The sequence below is a fragment of the Dufourea novaeangliae genome, unplaced genomic scaffold (assembly GCF_001272555.1).
Source record: "Dufourea novaeangliae isolate 0120121106 unplaced genomic scaffold, ASM127255v1 scaffold8, whole genome shotgun sequence".
NCBI lineage: Eukaryota > Metazoa > Arthropoda > Insecta > Hymenoptera > Halictidae > Dufourea > Dufourea novaeangliae.
The window spans coordinates 1,698,559-1,709,717 of NW_015373923.1; the positions used below are offsets into that span (position 1 = coordinate 1,698,559).

The window sequence follows — 11,159 nt, forward strand, 5'->3', positions numbered from 1 at the left end:
ACGGATACCAAACCACACGTGTCCATACTCTCCTGATACTCATTTGCAAACCTGTTCTACGCATACTGAAAGAGTAAGTATAAACCTTAACAAAAAGCCTTGCTTATTTTATTATTTCACCCTACCTTGCATGTGTTTGTTTTTCTTTTATCAATTTCAGAAGTTAACCACGTTTCGTTGGCGTTCGACAACCAGAGAAATGGTATATATTTCAAACAGAAACGATTGCTTCGTGGAGACCAATTATTGCGACAGCATCAAGGCGTAACTCGTATCGTTTCAATTCCACGGAAACCGTAGTACAGTTAAAAAAAAAAACCGAAGCAGACTTCGAGGAGTATGATCAACAGGAACATAAAAATATCCAGCGACAAAACTCATTTATTGGCTCATGGAGAACCTTTTCCAACATAGGCCGAGTTATAGAAAATTTATACTTTCTTTTTTCAAACGTGAACCCCCATTTTCAGCACCGAAAATGGAAAGGATGAAAAATTTTACGTTCAGATACGTGATCGCATCCTTGGATCGAAATGACTAAACTGGCAGAAATACTCCCGAGCTTTCGTCTTCAGCATTAATTCACAAAATCACCCGTGATGCACATCCAAAGTGAGAAATCTGAGGTACCTACTCATCTTTCTGGTTCATCTTCTATAAATATTCCCGGAATACATATCCAAACTGTAAAGTTTAAATTCTCCTTCGGCCCAATTGTTCGTAATCGCGCTGGGATAACCCCGTGTAGCGTGTGTCCCATTTCTATACAGTAAAGGACCACCAAGCCCATAAACGTCTCTCGTAGCAGGGTGACGGGGGGGGGGCATAAAAGCTCCGATAAAACGCGTTTCCCACGTCCGATCGGGGGTCTAACAGCCGGCTTAAGTGATTGCTTCTCTTCATTAGAGGCTGGCTGGTTCCGTTACTACTGATCCTCCCGTCTGGAGGAAGGGGGTGGGTGGGGAGGCAAAACTTGAGGGACAGGTGCGGTAATGGCCCGTATCCGAGGCGAGCCTTCTTCCTCGGTCCCGGAGGCGAAAGGGGCTGGCCACGGAGATGTAGTTGCACTCGATTTAACCCCTGCCCTCCAGCCGCTGGAGCCCTCGAGACTATTACGCGAATTGATTCGGCATCGGACCCGCCCGGGAACACCGTTTAGCTCCTCGTTTCTTCCGCTACGGAGAGCCCCTTACCATCGCCTCAGCTCCGATTGGTCCAACTCCTTTTCTACGGTTCTCCACGTTTACTTGATGCGACAACGTTCCAATTTTCCATTCGTTTCTTATGCCCAACACGCTTGGATTAGGCGAATAAGAATCACCAGAATTTATTGTCCGAACGAAAATCAGGATTCTTCTGATCGGGGAAAGTGGCGTAAGAGAAAGGCCTCCTATCACTTGGTAAATTTATTTCAAGTCCTGAAATAAACGTTAAATCAAACATTAATTTAACATAACTTTCATTAATTCCTGATACAAAGTGGTAGGAGGTCTTTACACCTGCATTGCTTTTTCCTCTAGAGGAAACCGAGTTTGCTCGTCAGTGTACATACACACAAAACTATTTCAGTGTGCGAGGAACCAGCATCCGTGAACGTTGTCCAACGAGAACCAACAGCGCAGAGACGGCGGAAACAACCGGGCAAGAAGCAAGAAATCAATCGTCCATAGCCTGCACGGAAGAGTGAGCGGCAGAGATGTTGGAGAGAAGACCCTGGAAAATAATTCACGGGGGCACACGGCGATCCCTGTTACGGCACTGACACAACGGCACGGACCAAGGGGTTGGTTGGTTGCCTCCGCTTGCACCTACCCGTACACCCCCGCCCCTTAATCTAATCCAAGGATAATCTAAAATTCATGACACACATAACTGCCAGGCGATGATATATCTAGCAGGGGTGGGGGGTGCTGTGGAGGCATCGTCTTTCCTCTTGCATCCCTTGGTCCATTCGCTCTCGCGTGCCCCCTCCATGCCGCGCGCATCTCGACGGTATACATACCTATTGCCACGGATATACCGGCGAGTTTCTCGCAATCACTGGTATTATTATTTAATGTATCACGGTCGGATACGGGTCTGGCTTACGGTAAATCGCGATATCGTGTTGCTATTTATCAACCGTCCACCTCCTACCCGAGGGTGGGTAACCGTGCCCCTTTATCTCCGAGTGTTTTGTAACCAGAGTTGGGCAGAATTTTATTCGAATAATACAGAGTGAAAAGCAGCAGTATCTAAGGGTATCGTTCTGAGCTTTTAATAGTTAATGAGATTAAATAATTCATAAAGAAGTATTATTTTATTATAAAAATGAAAATTTCCATGTTTAAACAATTAGAAATGATGAAATACTTTGTTTTATCTTCTATTCGTTATTCGAAACTTTTTATCTAGATAATGAATTTGCCCATTTCTGTAAAAATGACATTATTCACCCCCACGATTCTATGCCTTGGATCTACGGACCGCAAAATTTTCGTACCCAACGTCGATCCGATTGAAAATAACCTTGCGATACAATTTTTTATATATACAAACGTACAATTTATCTAGGTTAATTATTTTTATGCTCGGAAACCGGGGAATAATCGGTCTGCCGTGTATCTTTGCCGCGTCGTCGAAAATCGAGTTAATCGACGGTGTAATTTGAATAATTTATTCGAGCCGGCAAACCGAATTGTTGCTCATTACGCGTTCATGGGCTGGTCGGTTAACCGATTGATTATCCTGTTCAGCGTGCGTCGATATCGGGCAAATAGTCGATTTAGTGCGGAGGGGGTGGTCAGAGGGTGGCGGTCGCCGCTTGTTCCATGCACGTCGGGTAATTATTTTCATTGTCGTTGGAAACGGGATCGAGGGATCGCGACGCCGAACTCCACTGCGTTATCGAGTCACGAATTATCGGTCTGCCGATTCATTTGCATTGTTAATTCGTTAATCCCCGTGGAGTTGACCAGAGGAGTGAAAAAACTCACGTTAAAACTGCAATATTGCAACACGATCGGTACTATCGAGGTTTTAACCAGACGGACAAATTCATTATCTACTCGTGGATAAAGAGTTTCGTATGACGAGAATAACATAAAAAGAAGTATGTACTTCGCTATTTCTAATCGATTAGACCATTTGTTTTTTCAAATTTTTTTTAACTGAAGTAATTTTTATTCGATACTCTTGTGTCTTCACCGTAAGCACCCACAAAACTCATTTTGATCGGTACGTTAGTTCGACGATTATGATTTATTGAAAAAAAGTTCTATATTCCAAGTAGCTGTAAAATCAACAATATGCAAAAATCCTTTACATCGCTAAAGACTATAACATATCCAAATTTCCACAAAATCAGAAATGTTACTTCAAAATGTTTCCTATTTCGCGTAGTAATGACTAGATAGTAAATCAAGTTGGCTGTTTAAACGTTGAACGGTAGCGAATAAATGGAAATTAATCTTATGGTAATTTCTAAGAGAATTTATCGTGATTTACGGATAATCGAATTATTCTGTAATTGGATCCGACAATACATCGACGATGACTCCCGTAATAACGATATGTTGCATTACATAAATCCGCGATCAGCCATAAGGGGTCCCCCGCAAAAGCCACCGTCGATCCATTCTCATCACCCCGCGTGATTATTCTACGCTCGACTCGTCGACTTTCCGTCGTGGGGTAGATAATTGATGATGCTCGCTGGTTTTCGCGGGACATTGTATCGCAGTTACCAGTCCGACTATAGTTTTAATCTTCACCGTCCATGGTCCTTCCCGTTGTTTTGTCTGTGAAATCGAGCGGAGCTCGTTTTCTCGAGGTACCTCGACCAGAAACATTACAGTGAAACTCATTCGTGGTGAGTTGTGAGTATTGAAATTAATTTCAATGAAGTAGATTAGACATAAATCGTCGAAAATATATTGGTTTAATTAATAGAGGCTGTTGATCTCGTTTTAAATTACACTTGCGATGTTAATTTTACGCAAAAATTTTGTAACGTTATTTAAATAATCTAGCCTCCTTGCAATGTACCCGCACACTCAACTCGACTTCCGCGAGGGGAAAAAGTGGCGTAGGAAAAGGTCCTGCTACCACTTGGTATTTATTTCAAGTACTGAAAGAAATGTTAAATGGAATGTTAATTTCGCATAAATTTCAGTAATTTCCTATACCAAGTGGTACAAGGCCTTTCACTTACGCTTTTTCCCCTAGCGAGAGTCGAGTTTGCATGTCAGTGTACGTGTCATCCATATTTGGATGACGTAGCAGTCGAAGTGTTGAAAATCGAAAATTTTACATTGGTGAATGATTTATTAACGACAATAAACCTCTGTTTATTATATCGTGAAACATGGACGTGTATACGGTTGAAAGTGTAATATTTCAATCTGTATCAAGTAAGTTGAACTTCATTGATTATCCCGATGTAATCACCCGATTCAACTAAATTACTCGTTGTAACGGTACCTCGTAAAACATGGAGCACAGGGTTTTAATTTGCGCCGTGTAATTGCCGGTGAACACGGGATTTTTCATTAAAATGCTCGAACGAGGGTCGTAAATTATTTACCTCGATGGAGAGTCAGGTATGTAAGCTCGAGAAATCCCATTCTACGCGTTCTCGCGTCGTAATATCCAGCGACCTGCGGGGACAATTTACCCGACACGTGAATACAATTTTCAGCTCGAGTCCTTGGGAAGCTGAACATGGACGGATGTTGCGCGCCAGTGTATGGACAATTGTGTCGTGTCTTCTAACATTGAGGAAATCGTCAAGAATGAGTCGATGGACCAATACCGTGAGTACTCACGCTCTTTCCGTGTCCGTTTCGTTACTATTATTTTTTACTCGTCATTAAAATACAGTACCAAAAGTCACCAAACCATTTAAAAATAGAATAACTCTTTAATATATTAAAAATTCACATTTATGCTTTTATAAACAAGTGTACCTCTTGGAAATTATTTTTAATTACTTTTATAGATTATGTCCTTCAAATGGCCTATATACGCTATTATACGACGTCAATTGGTTGTCCGTTTAGTCTAGTTTAAATATTGTAATATAATTAACACCTCGGCTACAATTTCCAACGTAACCAAACCAAGCCACCGTTGGGGACCATTTTCCGTGGCATTCGTGACAACAATTAATCATCACATGCATATCGTCTGAACCAGCAAATAATGTTGCAATTCACCAACTACCATTCCGTGTCGAAGCAGAATTTTTGTGTCAGTGATACAAACATAACTGACTCGATAAAAAGTCGTATTAAATAGTTTCCCATGGGGAAAGGGACATTCGTACAGAAACGCATAAACGCGTGAACGGGGGTCGGGTCGTGTCGGTTCACCGGGGAACCGAAACGGGGATTGAGCAGCGGCCTTTTCTCGCTATCTGGGGAGGATTTCGTTCCTCCCACCCCCTCTGTAGTGGCTCTTAGCGGCAGACAAACGACGGCCAATTTACGAGCCGACGGGACGGTGGAACTTCTTTAAACTCGGATTAAAATAAGCGACGGATCGCCGCTCCCCGTTTTTTTCCAGCCCTTGGAATTCATCTTGGATACTACGGGGACTGGGTTTTATTTTATTCGAGTTGGGAGGGGGTTGCCCCTCGTCTGCATCGCCCTTGCTGGAATCTCCGCTAGGTGACGATTCGTCGGGGACATTTAAATTGATTATTGAGATGGGATGAGGGGGGTTAAATCGATCCGATAAGCTCGTCGATTAGGGTGATCCACCTGTGAGAGCCCTACTGTCGAATTGGCTTTAGCCTTGTCCTCTGAAACCTTTATACGGTATCGAACCTCGCCGTCTGAATAATTTCTTTCATCTTCTGTTTTTTTTAGCGAATCTTGTCGAATGCGTAACAAAGGGATTGGAAATTGCGAGAACAGGACTCTCCAGGCACAGATCACCGTGGAGATTTTAACGGGGAACAATCCTCCAGTATCCAATCCCAAGAGGATTAGATGTCTTTTTAGAAGATATTCTCCGCGTTGAAAAGAAAAGAAGGGTATTTGTTGGATACTTTTTTTTTAAATTTATTACCGGTTAATCCGTAACTGCAGACGACTCATCTCATAGAGAAACAAATATTTCGTCTGTACTTAAGGATTAATGTTGCTGAATTCGTAAGCCTTTTGTTTTATAGTCTCAGTAATTGCAAATAATTGAATTATATGTGTTTTAAGCACTCGACGAAAGTTTGTGTTCTTTCAAATTCTTCTCAAAATATCCACAGTAAACGTATCGAACCAGTTTATAATAATAATAACGTTTTACCTAATGCAGATCACAGGATTGCGATAAGAAGGCCCAGAAGCGAACGCTCGAGTCTGAAACCATCCGAAGATCGGTTCAAGGCCGCAAGAAAACCTCGCAGAAGGGAGCGATTCCAACCCCACGGTGACCCCCGGTGCAAACGCGAACGAAAAAGTAATGGCGCCCGTGGGACGAGCGGGGTAACGCGATTAGGTGGCGCGGCACTGGCGGAACGATTCGGTCGGCTTGATTTATTCGCGTACCGACGCGTTATTGCATTAGCGCCCCGACGACGAGGACGCCGCTGGCCAGCGTCCCGGGGTCGCGAGCACGTCTAGAGAAAGATAGAGAGATATAGCACCGGAACTCCACTACGGCCGGTCTGTCCACCCACCCGTGAATCATCCCCAAGAATTATGTCTCGGACGGTGCTGCCAGGACGCGTGATTTGTCCCGACCCGGAACGGTGCTCACCGGAAGCGGAGGATTCGCGATCTAACGACTTGGTTCTTTTCGTTCTCGGGCTCGACACTCCGCCTGTTCTTGTTTAGAGTGGATTATAATTGGGGATGGGGGATGAGATTATGGTTAAGGGATCTTGTCTAGTTTGTTTATTCAATGTGTTCTTGGTTTTGTGTTTCGGTTCTGTTGTGTTGTTGAATAGTAGATCGACTAGTGTTTCGACCTACACTAATGCGAATTGTGGTAAAAATTAGTAGTAGATGCCTAGAATTGTTGTAATTATAAAACGAGAAATCTGCTCGTCCGCCATTTTGACGGGTTAGGTAGTAGCAGCGTTTAATCCTCGAATTCCAATCGTACTGGGGCAGTCTGTAATAAATAATCCATTGCTGGTCGAAGGTTCAAGTTTGTATATATATATATATCTATATATTTTTTAAAGCTAATAGTATACAGAATGACAATCTTGTGTCCGAGAACAGCCAGAGCCGTTCATCGTCGAAACATCGAGAACCTAGACGAAACTCCAATCGATTTCGAAACTTCAAACGTTTTCTCTGCCTTCTGTCTAGCGTTCCGTCGATATCGAATGGTTTTCGTGGTAACAATACTTCTGTCAGCGACTATTTAAAAAAAGAACAAACGATTTTCTCGTAGGTTTATTTGTCTCTCTTTCTCCGGGTTCCCTCGTTTCGCAGTTCCCGCAAAGTTCGAAATAGTCGTGTTTCGAGAACAAACAACCGTTCCATCGGGAGGAACGAGTTATCACGGGGATTTATCTTCATAATTTTCAAGCCCAACTACTACTGACCCATGACAGGGCAGAGGAGTCCGTTAGTGGAGCCATCTTGTTGGCGAGTGTCTTTGCAAGATAGCGTCTGTTGAGTCGCCTTGAACCCGAAATCGAGTTGGATAAAACTATCCGCAGTTATGCTCGACAACGAGAAGCCAAATTGTTGAATTATCCTTATCAGGTATACCAGTAATCCGCCATTTTTTTCGCATACATTTTATACAGCTCCGTATGATGCAAATTCATACGAGTATCTTGCTCCTTATTTACCATTGATTCCTAATATTCGAATCTATTCTCGTAAAACTAGACTGGATGTTTCGAGCTCGACCCATTGTAAATCGTTGTTAAAAAAACCATGACGGATTACTCATGGCAATACCAAATTAGGTTGGCTGGTTAACCATATTTGATCTCGATAACGGTGATGAGTAGACTGTTCCCAAGTGAATATGTACCCTTAACGTTCCAAAAATCACCGACAAACCATAGAAACGAAAATCTCAACTAAATACAATGTACAACCATAAGCCGTTCAAATTGTCCAGTACTTTCATTGATTGGAAGGTTTATCCGAAATAAACCCCAGCGTCCACCAGTCCCGTAGTTCCAAATTAACCGAGGAAACAAGTAGAAACCACAGTGTACTCATCACCGTGTAGAGCAATCATCCCCAAAACGCGTGCCTCGCGTTAAGAACTGTGAATTCTTGTAAGTTGTAGACTCTTGGAAATTCGGAACTCTCGAAACAACTCTCACCCCAAGGTGTCCCCTCTTTGTCGAGCCTTACGCGGGCCTGTCGAGACCCAACGCCTCCTGGTGTCGCCTGGCTTTCAGCCTTAGATCCGCGATGCTGCTGTTCTTCGAACGTGCCGCGGCCGCCGCCAACGACGCCGCCAGACTCAGCGGATGTGGATGAGGATGACCGGAAGTCGGCGGCGGCGGCGGGGGTGGGGGCAGACAGAACAATCCGCCGGCCGCCGCGTAATGGAGGACCGCTGGATCGAACGCCGAACCCGCTGCGGCGGTCACGTTTCCACCTGCACCCTGCATCGGGGGGTGTAGCCTCAGGGCTGGTAAATAGGGCGCCACACGACAGGGCTCCAGGCTGTTCGGGGGGCTGCGTGGTGCCAGCACCAATCCACCTGCTACCCCTGTAACATTGTTTCTTGTTTTTGTACAATATGTCCGTTTTGATTCGATTTTCATGAAGTGTGTCAATGTAAAATTTGATGTGTGAGTCGAATCGGAGGCAGTGATTAATGTTTGCGTCTCTACGATCGAGGCCTGCATAAATTGTACAAGGGCGAGGGGGATTTAAGGAAAGCTTTGATCAGTCGTGGTACTACTATTTAACGCACCTTTGTGCAATTGACTCTCGTGTTTCCGACACTTCGCCCGTCGGTTCTGGAACCAAACTTGAACCCTCGCCTCGCTCAACCCGAGTCGCTGGCTGAGTTCCTCCCTCATGAACGCGTCCGGATAGTGTGTCTCGTCGAACAACCTCTCCAATTCGGCCAGCTGCTCCAACGTGAAGTTCGTTCGTGATCTTCTCTGCTTGCCGTTTCCCGTCCCGTTGTTCCGACAGTTGGCACCTGAAGAAACGGAATCCTTTAAAACATAGAGATCTCCTGAAATTATTGCGAATCGTCTTAAGAAATTTCACAGCCTCCAATTGTCGCTCGGTTGACTTCGATTTCTTCGACGAGGCGCGAACCGATCTTCACGATGACTCACACGGACATTCCGCGACGATTAATTCACGAGGTCGTCGGAACCGTTCGTATTAATCTCTCAGATTCGTTCACAGCTCATTTCTTCTGGTCCGCCAGACATCAGCATAAATTCTGTTCTTTTACGAGAATTTTATTCAAATCTGGCCTCTCCCCCCTCTCAGAGGGAGTAGAACTTTCAATTAGTTGACATTAGAGACGCGGTCTTCGCGAAATCGCAGCTGCTCCATGGTTCCTTGGCAAACAATGGAAAAGTCGTTCGAACTTTCCTTACGTAGAGCACCCTACCACCACAAAATTCTAAAGCTCCGACTTCTATTTTATGATATTAATAGAATACATTTCAGTTTCCAGAATCACTTTATCACAACAATTCCCCAGAAACAGAAGGAATTCGTGTACGTATCGCAATTGTACATTTACTCTAAAAGTTAAATATTAATATCAGCAATCTAGTATTTCACTTTGACTCGAAGAAAGCGAATAATATTTCCATCGGTTGAATCCATTTTGATATCGTCACCGCGAGTCTGACTCGATGTTATAAGGCAATGGGTTAATTGCTCGATGAATTCTCCGTGAACCGATATTTAAAAACTCAACGGTAACCACCCGTTACCGTCCCCGTGAAAACGGAGCCGCAAGCATCCGGTTAAAAGGACGACCGTGGATAATTAACGGGTATACGATTTAATTAATGGCCGCTTAATATGCAAAGTAACTACGGTACACAGTTCACGAAGGTGTTGCCCCCCCCCCCCGATGGGAACTCCAAAACGATCCGGCTCGCCACTTCCGGAGAACACGCGAAAGAGAGAGGGGCGGGTGGATTAAGCGCCTCGCGCAAGAGCCCTTGACGAAGGGGATGTGATTTATATAATTTAGCAAAGTGGTGAGCTACGCAGTCTTATACGGGGTCGTTAGTTACCCACCCATCCCTCCCCAGTCGCTTTCTTTCCCGCGTGTTTCTCCCTCTTGCTCTCGCCCTCACCCCTTCTCGCCTTGATCAGCTCTGTTGGCTTTCTGCATCTGTCCAACGACCTCTCGACCACCCCCCCGAACCCTTCGTAATCGAATGTTTGTACCGATTACCGAATCTCTGACGCTTGGATAACTGTTCAGGGAATTCTTCTGTCGCGTTCAATCCCCCCACATGCTCCGATGATGTTTCGTTCGCGAATAAGTTATCGTTAAGAGGTTCGAGGGGAGGGCGGATAAAGAAACAGGGCGAATGATTCATTTTTACTGAATGTTCTGCACGAGGAATCGAGAAATCCCTTTTTTAGATTAGCATCAGAAAACCTTTGTATCTCTGTACATATTATCAGTAATTCCTTATGCATAAAGAATTCTACTCAATTCGAGAATTCTAAGAATGTAACGCACCCCCTCAACACCCTTCGAAATTGTCTATAAATTCAGTGGTTGTAACAATTCTAATCCAAGGGCTGCTGTAAAATTATGTAATATTATGTTAATCTGTACTTACTCTGCGGCGATCTGCCAAAACAAAGAAAGATTAATCTATTAACTATTTTTATTTTTTACGCCAAGGTAGAAGGGATGTGGCCGCAAGAATAACAATTCGCTGGGATCCAACGGAAAAAGAGATCGACACCGAGGACGTGGAGGTGAATCGGGGAAGAATCATGTCGTCGATATAAAAAGAATTGGGGCGGTCCCGACTAAAACGAGGAGGAATTACAAGGACAGTGCAACCCCTCTCCCGATGACGACGACCAGGCGTTGCGCTTTAATCAATTAGCGCATACCTCCACGTAATCCAATCGGAGCTCATGGCAGAGCGTAGCCCGCATATCCATATGTACAAGCGGTTTAAAACCCCTCCCCAGCGAAATACACTCGCTCGCTCGGCGGTTTCAAGCCCATTCTCGTTCCAGTCATTC

General features: G+C 44.3%; 1 protein-coding gene across 1 annotated transcript in view; it reads right to left on the minus strand.

The window, feature by feature from the left end:
• Window positions 1-8,305: 8,305 nt before the first annotated feature.
• Window positions 8,306-11,159, minus strand: part of LOC107195027 (short stature homeobox protein 2-like) — an 8,478-nt gene continuing 5,624 nt past the window's right edge. The window contains exons 3-4 of the mRNA XM_015584783.1: window positions 8,881-9,114; window positions 8,306-8,673 (exon numbers count right to left, since the gene is read on the minus strand). Coding sequence (XP_015440269.1) covers window positions 8,306-8,673; window positions 8,881-9,114 — 602 coding nt within the window. The remainder of the gene's footprint in view (window positions 8,674-8,880; window positions 9,115-11,159) is intronic.